General features: G+C 47.8%; 1 protein-coding gene across 12 annotated transcripts in view; it reads left to right on the plus strand.

Annotated features, from left to right (window-relative positions):
• Positions 1-15,683, plus strand: part of LOC102308260 (RNA binding protein fox-1 homolog 3) — a 436,461-nt gene that overhangs the window by 403,977 nt on the left and 16,801 nt on the right. For 11 of the 12 annotated variants that reach the window (XM_014334179.2, XM_014334182.2, XM_042221529.1 and 8 more), the window contains 7 exons: positions 1,542-1,634; positions 2,341-2,401; positions 2,481-2,534; positions 7,386-7,518; positions 8,717-8,756; positions 10,991-11,049; positions 14,466-14,544. In XM_014334179.2, the coding sequence (XP_014189665.1) occupies positions 1,542-1,634; positions 2,341-2,401; positions 2,481-2,534; positions 7,386-7,518; positions 8,717-8,756; positions 10,991-11,049; positions 14,466-14,544 (519 nt within the window). The remainder of the gene's footprint in view (positions 1-1,541; positions 1,635-2,340; positions 2,402-2,480; positions 2,535-7,385; positions 7,519-8,716; positions 8,757-10,990; positions 11,050-14,465; positions 14,545-15,683) is intronic. The other variant, XM_042221528.1, reaches the window with a different exon arrangement.

Genomic DNA, 15,683 nt, shown 5'->3' on the forward strand with positions numbered 1-15,683 from the left:
AACCAGGACAGGTGAAGCCTGCGGAGGTGTGAGCAGCCGAGAGCTACTCATCCAGCTGTTCATTTAATAGAGTGTACTAAGCTCCACAGCTTTCCATTCATAAAGGCGACAGGCTCCCTGGCTGGGTGTTGAGGCATGAATGCTATTGATTCCCATTCATACCTGGGAGTACTTTGGGCTCGTATACAGGCGTGCAGGGAGCCCCGGAACCAGGCGACGCTGCTGCACTCAGCCCCTTCTGCCAGACAAGATTGAGCACCGGATAAACCGGTCTCCTCCGCCCGTAACAAGCATTTATTGTTTGTGCCCTACAAAGCCATTACCCATGATGCCTCTCTCCCTCTTGCACTCTGTGTGCTATATAATGAACCTACCAGGCCATTAATAAACAATCTATTTCCTATGAAGCTTTGGCAATTTGCATTCAATATGTTTGTCTCCTTTGAAAAATGGTGGCTCCACTCTGTGCTCTTGTAAGCTAATTATTTGTGCATGATAAAAAAAAAGATAGAGGGGGTAACCACAGTCGGGTGAATGTCCAAAGGATTAATTTTGCTCTCAATTCCTTTTTTGAATTTATTTCTTTATCTCTCTTTCCCCAAGGACAGGTCGCGTGTTATTTATGCTAGAAATAGCAGCCCGGAGATCCTGCGTATGCATACAAGATCACTCCGCTCGCCATCTCTCACATGTATTACATCCTCAAGCAATTATCAGGCAGCGCCGGCCATGCTCTCTCTCCCTCAGCCTATACCTCTATAGGTATATATAGAAACCACAGGAATGGGACTTGTTTGGCCAGAATATCTTAAAGCTTGCGCTATAGAGAGTCCAGTATCCCAGTCCACATAACTCAAGGAAGTGACAAACCCCCCAGGGGAGGCAGGCAGAGAGAGTGAGTTTGGAGAGGTTGGGTATATTTTGGTCGGGGTTTAAAGTCAATATCGGAGCTCTTCTCTATCACAGACGAGCATATTTGCAATGACACCATTCACTTTTTTTTTTTTTTTTTTGTTGCATCAATGAGCCGGTGTAATTTCGCCTCCATAAAATGGCCCACCTATTAGTGCAGTGAATAAGAAACAGCCAGAGATCAAGTTAACGTGTCTGTTCAGAGAATTCATCCTCACTCCTTCTGCCGTTGCCCACGCCTTCAAAGGGAGACGGCGGCTGTGCCGCTGAAGTTGTGTAGATAATTATACGACTATTATGGCAGCCGCTGCTTTCTGACATTCACCCATGGCACCGGTGCTGTGCTGTTTAATTGGGTAAAGCAGGCAGGTTTGTTGGTGTTGTTGTGTGAGGTCACGTCACCGTTATCCTCTTCTCCTCGGATCTCTCTGTTTGCTGTTTCCTGACGCCTCACTAACTGCCTCTAATTAATCTGGCTGCTTACAACTCGACTCTGCTGCTCACCTACTCCTGTCTTCTCACCTCTCTCTCCCTTTTCTCCTCCCTTCCCTTTTCTTCCTCCTCTGTGTGTGTGTCCATCTTTTCCTTCTCCTTTGTCTCTCTACCAATGGCTAATGTGGTGCTCTCAGGGCTTTGGGTTTGTAACTTTTGAAACAAGCACAGATGCTGATCGTGCACGGGAGAAACTAAACGGTACAATCGTAGAGGGACGCAAAATAGAGGTGCTTTCATTTTTCCCTTTATTCTCATCTTCTCTTCTGCCTGCCTGCTGCCTTCTCAACTTACCCATAAACCTCTGCATAAGCATGCGGCTGCTCTGTCTGTGCGTGTGGTGCCTGAATGTATGCATGCATGACGGTGCGTTTAAATCCTTCTCGGCAGAATGCGGGATCCATACACGTCAACACCAGTTGTCCATCATTACCTGACAACGCAGAGTGAATGCATGCCATCAGTCGTGCATTCCCCTATCGCCACCGTTTAGTGTTGCCTGCTCTAATTCTGTTTTTGTTTACGACGAGCCGAGCCCGCACTCGGCCGTTCTCATCAGGTCAATAGAAGAAAATCAAAGCACTGTCTGTGTTTTGCTTTTGGAATCCATTTGTTTATCCAACCAATTCTGAGGATGCTTTTTTTTATTATTATTATTATTATTATTCATACCTGTGGGTAATTGGTGCATGCTTTCCCTCTCTTTCCAGTAATATAATCATCTGTAAGAAAATTGAAATGATGAATAAATTCATGAAAGGGCGAACCAAAACTCAATCACACTAAAGTGCTACAAACAAATTTACATAATCATTTATTTTATGAATCCGTCTTTATTCATCTTGGTTTGCTGCTCGCTTGTAGCTCGCCGTGGATACGCGGATGGTAAATGTAAAGGTCAGTAATCACAGGCTTTGTGTTTGCTGCTTGGAACAGGTGAACAACGCGACAGCACGAGTGATGACAAACAAAAAAGTGGCCAACCCGTACACGAACGGTGAGTGGCAAACTAAACGATAAGAGTTCGCTCGTAGTCGTCGCTGTGAGTCAAGTTTTTCTTTCGGTCCTCTCACCAGGCTGGAAGCTGAATCCGGTGGTCGGAGCTGTCTACGGTCCTGAACTGTATGCCGGTAAGAGCCGTTTTCTGTGTTTTTCTCTCCACCTCCCGCTGTACGCATCGCACCGTACCCGAGGCCGCTATCAGCCACCGCCTGTCCCAGTCTGACCCCTGAATTTCTACAATCAGGTTCATCCTGAACCTACTGAACATGAAATTCCCCTCGAATCAAAGTGAATCGGAGAGCGGCTCAGATAAGCAGTGGATGATCCAAGCCTCTCTGAGTGGCTGAGGGAGCCTGAGCCATTGTTTGCGCGGTGTGCAACTGTAACGCTGGAAAAAAAATGATTTCGAGAGCAAGCGCCCCTGCAACTGTTATCAGATTGTGGAGGCTGCTGCTGTGGATGGATTTGCCAAGTGCGCCAGATTGACTTTTACAGAGCTAACCGAATAAAGGAGATTGAGTGAGCGATATTGTTGGCACCTACCCTGTCGAAGGCCGCTATTCCTTCTGGTCTCGGTAATGGAGGAATGAGATGAGCTCAGTGGGGTTTTCCCTATCTCTCTCTGCCTCGACATGCCAGCTTTATTGCTGTATGTTATATGAACCCTTTGCATTTTAATGAGGGGGAAATGGTACTATTTCATTTGGAAGAAGTGCTGAGCACATCGCGCCACTTTAACGGCTTTCCTTTCTGCTCATTAGACTAAAATCTGTTCATTCCCCGGACAGCTTTACGGCGAACCTCTAAATAACTGTCCATGACAGAAAGCAGTCATCTATCATTTTTATTTCATCCCCAACCCCTCGCCCCCTCCGAGCCTCCTCCCGAGCCTCCCACTCCCCACCTCCCCCCACCAACATTCCTTTAGTTTCGACATCTCCTGCCGATAATTATTCACACACACAAACGTACGCTCGTCCCTCTCCTTCTTGCACGCTCAGGCACAAAAAACGTGGCGCCTTTTCTCTAAATTGAAAATCGGGACGTTAAGTAAGTCTCAGCTTACGTAAACAATAATTTCACTTGACCCATATCCACGCGCAACGCTAACACCTGCCCTGCTTCTTAGACCAAAGCACTCCAGCACACAGAAATAGATAACCTATGTAGAGCACAGACTCAAATACATGTCCCCTCTTCCATGCACACACTCTCCACTTCGCTCTCTCTCTCTCACACACACACTTCCCAAATCATCTCATAAATCAGAGGGAGTGTGGTCCACCACTCCAGGCAGGGGAAGCAGGAGGGGTTGGGTGATTTATTGGCTGCTAATTTTTCAAGTCGTCTTGACATGGCGCTGGAGTTTGCCAAGCCTAAACGACAACATATGCTTGCCAGCTGGGAAGATGGGAAACATAAATAAGAGATACATTTTTGAAACAAAACCTCCCTAATGAGCAGCAAAAGGCTGTTTTAACTCGCTAAAAAACAAACTCTGACCAGCTTGTTGACTGTTGCATTCTTCTTCTACTCTTCCTTTAAAAAAAAGAAAAAAAAGATGACCACATTCAGGACATTTTCCAAAATCATCACAGCTACAGTTAATATACTTTTGGTGGGAGTAAAATGGGATATAAAGGCGATTAATCACTGTTTATCAGTCCTCATTTCTGTGCAGGAGATCAGTGAAATTGGTAGCCATAAATCCTGGCTCGGTGACAGCGCACTTCGTCTCCATTCGTCCTGGCGCTACAGGTTTATTGTCCTCAAAACCCATTCAGGAGAATGACGGATGAGAGCCTCATACCGGCTCCCCGCTCTTAACCTCTTCCAGGGTAGATTGGCTCCTCCTCTGCGTGGAGGAGGGGGTAGGAGGGTTCTCGGTAGGGTACTGGCAGCCAGCTCCAAACGTGGGTCCGTGTTCTCCGTTGCCACCTAATACCCAAACCTCCCATGGAGCCCTGCTGAAGGGGTGGCAGAGGACAGCGGTGTGGTCCAGAGAAAAAGAGGCATGGCAGTGGGGTTCCCAGTCAGATGGAGGGATTGGCAATAGCACATGGCTGTGGCACAAATCATAGTGTGAGGTAGCTGGTAGGCATCCAGTACCAGTGCTCATTTTTATCCTGTGTTAGCGAGCGCTAAACTTTTGTAGAACAAGCCCCAGAATCTGTGCTCCGCTATCCAAATATAGTATGACAAGAGTCTGACTCCATCCATACAGATGCAGCAAGTAGGCGTGTAGCTAAAAACAGCACAAATGTCGGGACTCTGTTGTACTGTTTTGTTGTTAATGTGACATCATTCGTCAGGGTGAGCGGCACATCCCGTGCATATTGCATTCTCAGCTCATCTTATTGCAATTGGCAAACTTGCGCTGGATGTTTTCAGCACCATGGACAGCTGTCACTTAGAAATCCCTTCGTATGGCTCGGCTCTCCTCAGACTAACGCAAAGAGACTCTTCTCGGCAGCTAATTCCCAGGAAGACAGGAGATGAGTAGCTTTTCATTCACCAGTTCATATTTTTCTGCGACTAAGGTGGAGGTTTCTTTTTTTTTTCTTCTTTTTTGAGGACTCGTGAAAAGCTACCAGCTGTGTAAATGACAGAAAAGAAAGGCTAATTGCCATCTTAACATATGTAGACAGATCCTCTCATTGTTGGAGTGTACTTTAGGGGGATAATTAAGCTCCAGACTCTTGATTAGATTAAGCTGTTTTTTTGGTCCCCAGTGCGTGGATTAAGTGCTCATTGCCCGATGTATTTGAGCAGGAAGTATTAGAGAGATCAACCTTGTGGAAAATCAGATCTTTCTTTATGGGAGCCGGTTATGACCCCATCATTGGCACAGAGCGGGATTACCTCGGGTCCAACTGGCTCTGCAGGTATTGAGCTTCTCTCAAGTTGACACATATGACATACGAGGTGCAGCGTGACCCCGCCGCCCTTCAGCGCATAACTCATATTTTCTCCAGCCCCCCTCCCGGAAAGGGTGTTTGACTTTGGTGGCTAGACCAGGTTTGCGCTCTCATACGCTGTTGCTGTTGTTGCTTTTCATGGGCTTACCAAGGTGTGACAGCGCCTTTGATTTATGGGTTATTATTGAAGCAGTGTAGCCTATCGCCAACTCATTATGAGTTTACATTCACATACATCACCGCATGCATATTGCATACAAATTTTTAAAAAAAGAGAAGGAAGCAATTGGGCTTTGTGGGAGCCCAGAAACAGCGGCGATTTGTTAAGAAGAGGGCAAAGCACCTCGAAAACTATCAAGGATTGTTTTTGCCCTTTAGCAGCCGCGCTCAGATGTCCACTGCTCCAAAAAAAGGAGGGACTAATTTAAATGTCAAGGTCAGCGTTATAAATCACCCGGGAGGCAAAGGGGGCACCGTCCCAGTCCAGGCCGTCCACGGGTGTGTTGGCAGCAAAGAAAGCGCCCCGCACATTGGTGGGCGGGTGAGGTGTGGGCGTCACCTGGCCAAATGAGACGCAAAGTTTGAATATGTGTGCGGACCCACTAATGGAGCGTGATGTTAATGGCAGAAGACATTAAACCGGGCTCTCTGTGTTTTTAAAAGCACCACTAATCTGTCTCCCTGTCAGCTTTATTGAAGCAGCGAGGCTAGGGTGAGCATCGTCCATTAGGGTGCTCACTGGTCTCGACCAAATGCAGGGCTGGCGCTGCACACGGCAGAGTACCATCAGGCTGTCACTCCCCAGGCACAAACCCATACTGCACCGCTTACCTACGAGCTGCCATGGATCTTCATTGTAGTCTAGTTTGTCGGAGATTGCGAGGGACTGGCGGGTCGTCTGAAACAGGCCGGATGCGTGTTATTAACCCGCATTATTTACCCCAGCCGAGGCACCGCGTCACCCCACCAAACCAAATCAGACTCGAGCTCCACATCACAGAGTGATCTGTGATTGGGGAAAGTGAAGCGGTCCGTGATGAATTCATCCAAAGCGTGTCGCGGAAATGAATAAGGCGAAGAGTAAGGTGAGGAGAGGGTGACGAAGGGGCGTTTCTGGGGATAAAGAATAACGGGGCTGACTGTGCTGTGATGGACCAGACGTTGGGGGAGGGCGAAGACCAGAGGGAAGGGAGCAGTGAGGGAATTACAATTGCTGGAAAAGTAGAGGCCAGCTTAATCATGTCTAGAGATCAGTGTGTTTGTATGCACCTCCACAGCCTGTAATCAGACAGCCAGTGGACCGATTGAAGGTTAAGTGGAGAGCTGACGATCACATCGGCTGTCCTCTAATCTGCGACCGTGGCTATTTTGTCGCACCGTCACACCAACCCTTACTCATCACCCCGAAGCCTTTCACCCCAACTGACCCTTTTCACGTTCAGTGGTAGCCATCAGCAGAGGACAGAGCATGTGGCTGTGCGATTGGCTAAAGATGGTCCCAGATGGGTTTGGAGATGGGGGTCATGCTGAGGTTTGGGACTTGGCTGTCCTGCCCATCTGCTCCATTTCCCCTCGGGGAAGTTCAGAACGTCTAGTCAAGTTGTTCAACAACCTTTACCGCCTGTTCGTCTCCGCCCGACACCGAGAAACGCCCTCTACCTCTACCCCGTCCACCCTCCCGCTGCTCTTTGTTGCTAGCCCATTGTGTCTAAACTATGCAAAAGCCGTGGTGCGAAACTAGTGGTATTGCATCCATTACCTGCCCAGCTTCAAGGCTGCCCCTCACCAGGCATCGGGAAAGGATGCGTACAGCAAATGTGGATCCTTGCTGAGTACGGCACAAAGCAGCGAGCTGGGAAAGGGGAGAGTGCTCGATGAGGCGCACCTAGAAAAGATTAAATCTATTGTTTCCTTGTCTTCCCTATAATGCATTCTGTCATAGGGAAAGCAGTGCCACACGTCTCTCTCTAATGTATTCTGTCATAAGGTAAGCAATGCCAAGTCGAGGATGTTCTCTGAAAGTCATTTTCTCTTCTTCTCGTGTGTGTTTTTGTTCCATAGTAACAGGGTTTCCCTACCCTGCCACAGGCGCTACGGTGGCCTATAGGGGTGCCCACTTGCGGGGACGGGGACGGGCTGTGTACAACACATTCCGCACAGCTCCACCTCCACCACCAATCCCAGCTTACGGAGCGTGAGTACTGACCCTCCGAGGCCCGGTTCGGGTCGCACGATATTTTTGTCTGGTACGATAAGTTTTGTCTTTTCATAGCTGAGAGTTTTAGCTTTTATACACTCTTTCAGACATCAAGACAAAATGCGTGTTGTGGACCGTTCCTCCTGATGCAAAGTAGCACACGACATCAGTGTCAGGCCGTAACTGGGCTGATACTGTGTAGTCTGAACACAACGAGCACTTTTTATATAGATAGCTGTCACGCTGCAGTATGAATGAAACTGTACCCAAGATTGCTCCGACAGTGCACACGCTGGAGCTGTTAATGCTCCGACTGAATTTATGCCCAAACTTTGCTTTCCTACTCATAATTTAAAATAAATCTTGCTGTTGCGTCTCAAGACCGTGCCCTCCTGCAGGAAACCCGCTTGTCTAACATAGCCAGGCTGCATTGCTGCTGTAATTTTACATATTTTTTTATCTGCGCACATGTCTGAAGAGAACTTTGGTATCTGCGGATATACATAACCGAACCCTGCCCGTCCTTACATTTGCACAGCGTGTGTTGACAAAGGAGTAACTGACAAAGTCAAGGTGAGAGCTGCGATAGTGTATTACCAGTCAGATCTCACTGGACTGTGACCGGGGCCCGTGCTGATCTCCTGGCTTTATGCAGGCCTGCCTCGCACTCGTCTCTTATCAGCGCTGGTCTGTGTGGCCGTGGGAGAGGTCTGACGGAGGCTGGCCGCTGCCCGCCATAGCTGTCTATCTGTGATTAGATCTGGATCTGTCTTAGTGCGGTGGGACTCGCAGCTGAGACTGGAAATCCCACATCCCCGTTCGCCTCCTTCCCACTCGGGGACCCCTTTGCTGCTGATGGCAGCCGGTTGATTTATATAGCCTAGTCATGTGACGCAGCTCCTTCACTGCCTTCTTTTGTCCTCCCTCTCCACCGCCAGCCCTCCTGATAGCAACTGCAGCAACTGGAAAGACAAACAATTTTACCAGAGCAGAAAATTGGACAGGGATGTGAAACCGTTACACCTTTCAGTTTGTGTCATTCATTATTTGTGGTACAGCGAGCTAAAGCTGCTAAGAGCTGACCCCACAGACCTGCAAATGGTCAAAATAGGAAAATTGGCAAAGGCTGAGAGTCGGTGGGGTCGGATGCAGTCCAAATCAACTAACTGTGCTTTCCTGTTTCGCACGTTCACAGGGTGGTGTACCAAGATGGCTTCTACGGTGCAGAGATCTATGTAAGTACAGTTGACTTTTCTTCTAGATGAAACAGAAGTAAAACAGACAAGAAGCCCAGCCCTGGAGACAAAAACGTGATCTCCTCAGCCCCCAGCCTCGCTGCCAAGCCGGCGTCGATTAGGCCTCTGTCTACTGTGCCAAGAAACTCAACAACAAAATTTAAAACCCCCTCAGCTCCTCCCTCCTCTCCCTCTTTTCTTCCTATGATCTCAGACTTTGGCAAAGAGGCAGACCCTGACTCAGTGTCCCATGTCAAGTTAGGTCATTTATTCCTTTAGATTTGTCTGGAGGTTTTTAAGTCCCCCCCCCGCCGCCCCGCCAGCTTTCTTTCTTCTTGTTACCTCTCTGGTGTTTTTGCATTCACTCCGAGGGTTTGGCTGGGATATCCCCTGCTTGCCCCAGGGGGTCTGCGCAGACCTGAGTGGAGCCGGTTCCTCCCAGCCATCAGCAAGTGGGAGATAAGAGAAGCCGCAGATAAAGGGATTAACTGTCCCTCTGGAGCTGTCCGTGCAGGCAGGGTCACATCGGGGGCCGGCCCTGCTGCACCTCGCCCTTGACAGAGAAGAGCGTGGACTCTGTGGAGATAATGCTGAAATTACCACGCTGCCCCACTTTGACACGAGTCCAAACGTTTGCGAGGAATGTAATTTGTCCCTTTTGGGTTTTTTTTTTCCACCGCAGTGAGAGGACTGTCTGTGCAGCAGCAATGACAGTTCCTTCTCACTTTCACCCTGACAAAGACCGGTGTCTGGGAATGAAATGCTAAACCCAAGTGATCCATGACTTACACACCGGCCCGCACGATAGGGCCGTATTTCACCGGCTTTTGTTGTAGGGACACCCACCACTGTGGAAGAGACCCGGGCTGTGCTCTGAGCGATGTTGTTTGTCTCTCACGCTCATTTAGCCACCTCCAGCTAAGTCCTACACAGCTATGTCCCCTGACCGAGGCCTGGCCAGGTCGGTCCATCACTCAAAGCGTCAGGCCGGCCCCTGGTGCTTTACTGCCATTAGTTTTGGCAATGGCCACTGCATTGCTTCAGACTGGCTGAGAGTATGTGAAGGTCTCGAGTGACCAAGAGGGAGCCGTCCCACAGCCCTCAGTGTCCTATACAATCATTCAGTGGACACTGGCGTGCTGTCAAAAGCAGCCAGCTGTTCTGTCAAGGCTTCTGCTAATACATTAGCAGATAAATGCACATACGTGGCATGCGCTAATGCATATGCATGCATAGACACACACGGCACACCCACATATTCCCCATGACAAAATAAAAAATGTGCTGCGCGGCCGCGTGCAGGATTTGACAATGTGGGAGAGTGATTTATTGTTCCGTGTTTGTTCAGGCTGTTGCTGTAATCAACACATTCCCAAGGCATGACCGTCCCACAGGAAGTCATCCGCTTCAATTGCTGTGACTTCCTGTCCCCTTGGTAAACATCAAGGAGCGGAATTCGATCGCCGTGGCCCCGATTTCGCTTGCACCCGCGACCTCGGCCGACTCACCGTTACTTCGATGTCGCTCTGCATCGGACACCCCCCCCCTTGAGTTTAAAAATAAATGAAAACATGCATTATTAAAAGCCACCTATCCACCGTATGGACACAGATGGGCACACACTCCACTGGCACTAATAGAAAAACAGTGGGAGAACAGCTTCATTTTTCAAGGAGAGTAATAGCAGCACTCCACAATGAGGTCTTTAATTCCTTCCCCATTCTGGCAAATGAATACAGCGGTCCTGACTCCCCAATGGTCCGACCGTCTTCTGCCTTCTTACTTCTTTTGTGAGCCGGGGGGGTCATGTATAAGGGGAAAAAAGGGGGAGATCTTCAATTACGGAGCAGCGGCGCGCCCTCAATCTAAAAATGGGCCGAATGTGGGGATTTGGCTCACGTTGCCTCCGTGACTGCGCTTCGGATGAGCCTCCGGTGCGACAATGACTTGCTCCCCCTAAACGCGCTGCCTCTCAGAACATCATTCATTCTCTTGTTGCCACCACCTGCCTAACACACCATATATCAAACAGCACCCTCTGGTGTCTCACGGGGAGGCTGCAGTCGGGGAGTGTGAGCAGATGAGCAAACTACTGCGTGGTGACATTTAACCATTAAGGCAATTTGAGGCTGTGTGTGTGCGAGTGGTTGTTTTCTTGTGTCTTTGAGAGCTAACCTTTGTCTGCACAGGTAATCACTGATTAAATATGGTGGTATTTTTTTGTTCTTTTACAGGGTGGCTATGCAGCATACAGATTTGCCCAACCCACCACCACCGCTGCTTACAGTGACAGGTGAGGGTCTCAGATTGTATGAGACTGATTCTCTTGTATGTAATTTGAGGGGTTTTAAAGACAAAAATCTCCGTAAAGTTATTAATTAATAGACCCTGTGCACGAGAAAATGCTAACTTCCTGGTTTGAGACCGGATGTAGGGTTGTACGTTTCCGGTAGCTTTACTTTGCGGTCAAGATATCCTCCAAAATCATGTCCAAAACTCAAAAACGGAAAGATGGCGTTAAGTTACAAAGAGCAGAAGGTGGGAACACTCACCGCTGTTGTGTCATAAAAAATCTAATGATCAATTTTGACGTTTAAAGAGTTTAGATCGATCAGTTGTTTGCAGAACTGCAGCAGAAGCACATCTCTGTATAGTTACTGGTCTGATGATTTAAACAGGTGAAGAATAGTCAAACCAGATGTTTCCCCCGTTATGTCGATATCAGCTCATCACGTACACACCTACACAGCATGTTAACAAACCGTGAAAAAAAGCCACACCAGCATTTTTTGTAAGGGTTTCTATACATTAATATTTACAAAGGGTATGTTGTGACTTACCTTCAAAATTACAGCGGTTCACCTTTCACCTCGCTGTTTCGCAGATTTTTTAGTGCAAGCTTGCACGGGTTTTTTTACGTCACATTGTGTCCTGCGTCCTGATCGCTGCAGACGATCTCCTCCGTGACGTCTCTCCTGTACAGTACAGAATCGCTGCATCGATCGCTAGCAGTGTGACTCTGAAGTGCAGTACTGTATGTTCACGATGTCCACCAACGTTTTGCACCGTCAAAAAATAAAATTGGCTACTTGATTTCACCTATTTTAGAACATAACACCCGCGAAATATAACATTTAAACCATTTATTTCTTTTGCTCTGAGGTGCAGGGAAAAATATCGACAACTCTATGAACAGCATTTACAGATATACTGGGTAAATGCCCAAGACATCTATAGAAATGTAAATCGCCGCTTAACTTGTTTTGGACCGTAAACCAGGCTCGAATAGGACACCGGAAATAGCATATGCTAACGTGCACATAGTCTATTGGCTGTAACTGGGAATATTGAGGCTGTTTTGAGTGTTTCCCATAATTCCATAAGACAAGGCTGACTTCAGCCATCGTTAGCGTTCACTTCTCAAGTGCTTAAAGAAACAGAAATGCATTGCAGAGCAGGCACAGGCTACTTTTTTTCTCCACGAGCAGCTGTTGAGAAAATGCTGAATTGAAAGTAAAAACATGGACATGTTTCCGACTCTGCTCCCGAGAACTTTTGATTTAAAGCAACAAGTTGATCCCACAGGCTGTGAAACAGGGGAAATTACTGGGAGAAGGAAAAAGGAGTGCGCCTCTAAATATGTCCTCATAAATCTCATAAATGCAGCCATCGCTGTGTCGGAGTAGCAAAGGGTGGGCTTCAGCTTTAAATAATTAGTGTTTTCCCACCAAAAATGATCATATCTACAGGAGACGTGATGGTAGGAGAGCGCGTGTGATGAATGGGGGCTGCTCCGGCAGCATTTTACAATATTCTGTGGAGGGTTATTTTGGGTTTCTTCCTCTCGAGTTATCTTATCTATTAGGCAAACCGCTATATTCTTTTTAGCTCGGAGCTAAAGAGCACACACGCGCACGGAGAAAAAAAGACTAACCTTGTTGGACTCGATGAGAAAAGCAGTGATATATGTCGTGACTCTCCGCTTGTGAGGGGAGAGTGGGTATATCACTGCGGTATTTATTAATGGCCTCGGGTCTGCGGAGGGGAGGTGGGGAGACGGAGAGAGGCAGAGATGGACCAGCGGGAACTCTATCACTTCTGAGTGATGTCACTCTGGTTCAGGTGTGCTCTGTTTGAGGAGGCGTCGCTGATTCATTTCGGCCCCGAAAGCCGTTGTCAGCCGGGATGTGGGCCGGTTTGGGAATCTAATCTGGGAAGGATTGAGCATGTCACTTGTGATAACGTACACCCTGCCTGAGAGCCTGAAGATCATATCGATAATGTAAGATTTATCAGGCCTCGCCGCGGTTCGAATTATGAGCAGCCGCGCTCTGCGAGAGCAGAAATTGGACGGCGGCTTTTTTTTCCCTCTCCGAGTGATTTAATTCGTGTTTCTCTTGCCTTTACTTTTCTCTGAGATTTAATATAATTCGCCCCAAGTTGTTTGTTTTGCTTTGTCTGTTTGTTTCCTTTTGAATAAGCGGTCATGCCCACTGGATCAATAAGGGTTTGCTGGTGTTGTCTCAGCCGCACCTTATCAGACTTTACCGTGGAGCCGTCAGCCAATCATAAAAAAAGAGGTCGCCGGGATTGAGGAAGGCGTGTGAAACCCTGCAAAATATGAAACATTTATTATCCGAAAAGCCCACACCGCTCACAGGCTGCATTACCAAAGCCCTTTAAGTAACTAAAGAGAGTTGGTACAGGCGAGGCTGATGAATCAAAGAGGCCTTCACAGGAGCCAGGCACATGGTAGAGACCCTGCTAGCTTCCAGTCGGCTCTGTGACATTGCGCGGGGTGGTTTGACCTGCTGTTCGTCAGCGGCGCCACTCTGGTGAGAGTCATTCTGGAGATGTATTAGCCTTAGAGGGCCTGTGGGGTTCAGTGCTCACTGAAGATAAGAGGACCACGGAGACTTCCCCTGACCATCTCACGGCACGGGCCTCCTCCCCAAGGAGCCGAGACAGCCTTTCCGATTTCACGTCCTGCTCGCTGACCTTGGGTGCCGACGGACTCGAATGGGCCGCGCCATATTTAGATCTTATATAACTCAACGCATCTCGTTCGTACGTCTTGTTGTCTCCTTTAGGAGAATTTCCTCCTCTCTCCACTCCTTTTTTTTTAAATTCCTGGTTGATTTGGTGCCCTCAGTCCTTGGCTGGGTGTGCCTTATCTGCTCCTTGCAGACCCTCATTTGCAAGCAAGAGCTAAAAAAAAAAAAAAAAAAGAAAGTAAATAGAGGAATATGTGAAGTCGAATAAATAAATAAATAAAGCGCACACATCTTGTCCTGTCTCAGAAGGAAATTGGAAGGATTAGTTCCAAACCAGCAACAATGAAAAGACAGGGGCGTGAGCCCAGTGTGCAGCCTCGGTAAACAAGAGCAGGGTGAGAGAGCGAGCCCTCCAGCGCCAACTCTGCTCTGCATCCTTCTTTTTCTGCCTCCCTCCGCTCATTACCTATTCTATCCAGCTAATCAAGATGACAATGAAAAGACAAGTATAATTCACCAACCTTTGAACTCCCCTTTTTGAACCACCTTGTATAAAGCAGGAAGCCCAGGAGGCCGGGGAGGGAAATAATTGATTGCGTTAGAGACTTGAAAGGGTTTACTTGAGGGGTTGAGCATTAAACAAGCATGCATAAATGTTCTTCTCTCCTCGTCAATGATAGATCAATGACCGCGTTCTCTGTCCCCTGTTGTGCAGCTATGGCAGAGTCTATGCAACAGCAGACCCTTATCACCACACGATTGGCCCTGCAGCCACATACAGTGTGGGGACCATGGTAAGTCTATGAGAGCACCGCCTGTTCCTGTCTGCACCCTCCATGACACAGGCTACAGCACACACACACACACACTCCAAAATAAAGACCAGAGACTTCACTCGTCACTGGTTTTTATTTACGGGTTGTTCATTAATCGATTCGGGTTTTTGTCATGCTATCTGGCACACCCTAGTGGGCAGTACTGTGAAGCCCTGGCATGTGGAAATTGGCTCAGATATTAAGTGCAATAAACTTCTGCAATGCCACGCAAGCTCACCTCCTGCACTATTGATCTGACACAAGTTCCTCCTGAAGTGAGAATGAGTGATCACTGCAGTCTTTTCTCCCTCTCCCAACACGAGCTTTACATGTTACATAACAGATACATTTCCAAGCTTTGTTTTCATCCTACATCGCTCAACTTGCTCCCGAGTGCGACAGATCATCTTCTTTTTGTTCCCCCCCCCCCCATTCAGTCAAACCGAACCCGAAAAGATGAGGTCGAACTGTTAATGTCTGTTTTTAGCTAGCTTTTGCAGCTACTGTAACATCAAAGATGAAAAGTGACGATAAACAAACGAGGATTTTTTCCGAAACTGAGAGTTCCTCTTTGGTTTTGTTTTACGACGGCGAGGAGGATGATGAGGAGGAGGGGGTTGGGCCGGGCTCGCAGACCAAACCTAGAGATTAAGGCCCATCAAACGCATGCAGCAGTGTGCCGTGGGACATAAAAGAGAGAGCGAGACTGAGGGAGGGAGTTGTCTCACCCTCCTCTCCTGCCCACAAGCTTGATCGGTGGCGTGTTCTCAGCTTGAGAAATGACTCAAATTCATCATTACAGCATGCATGCGATTTTTCAACAACTTTAAAAAAAGAAGCGTACAGTTCCCCGGTGCAGCTGCTAGCTAAAAGCTTTCATTAATTAAGACATTTCTTTTTCCTCTTCATTTACTTAATTAAAAAATGTGCTTGAATGTTTTTTATTCTTTCTTCTCTTCCCTCCAAATTTCCTTCCTTTCCTCTGACACTTTAGTCGTCCTCTCAGCGAATGTAGAAGTCAGGATCTGGACCCTAAAAAATATCTAATGTGGTGTGTGTTGGGAGCTCAGGGAGCTAACGCAGGCTTGTTTGTGTGTGTGTGTGTGTGTGCTCGTGGG

Source organism: Haplochromis burtoni, unplaced genomic scaffold (assembly GCF_018398535.1).
Source record: "Haplochromis burtoni strain Fernald_Lab_line unplaced genomic scaffold, NCSU_Asbu1 Contig_68, whole genome shotgun sequence".
In the NCBI taxonomy this organism is placed as follows: Eukaryota; Metazoa; Chordata; class Actinopteri; order Cichliformes; family Cichlidae; genus Haplochromis; species Haplochromis burtoni.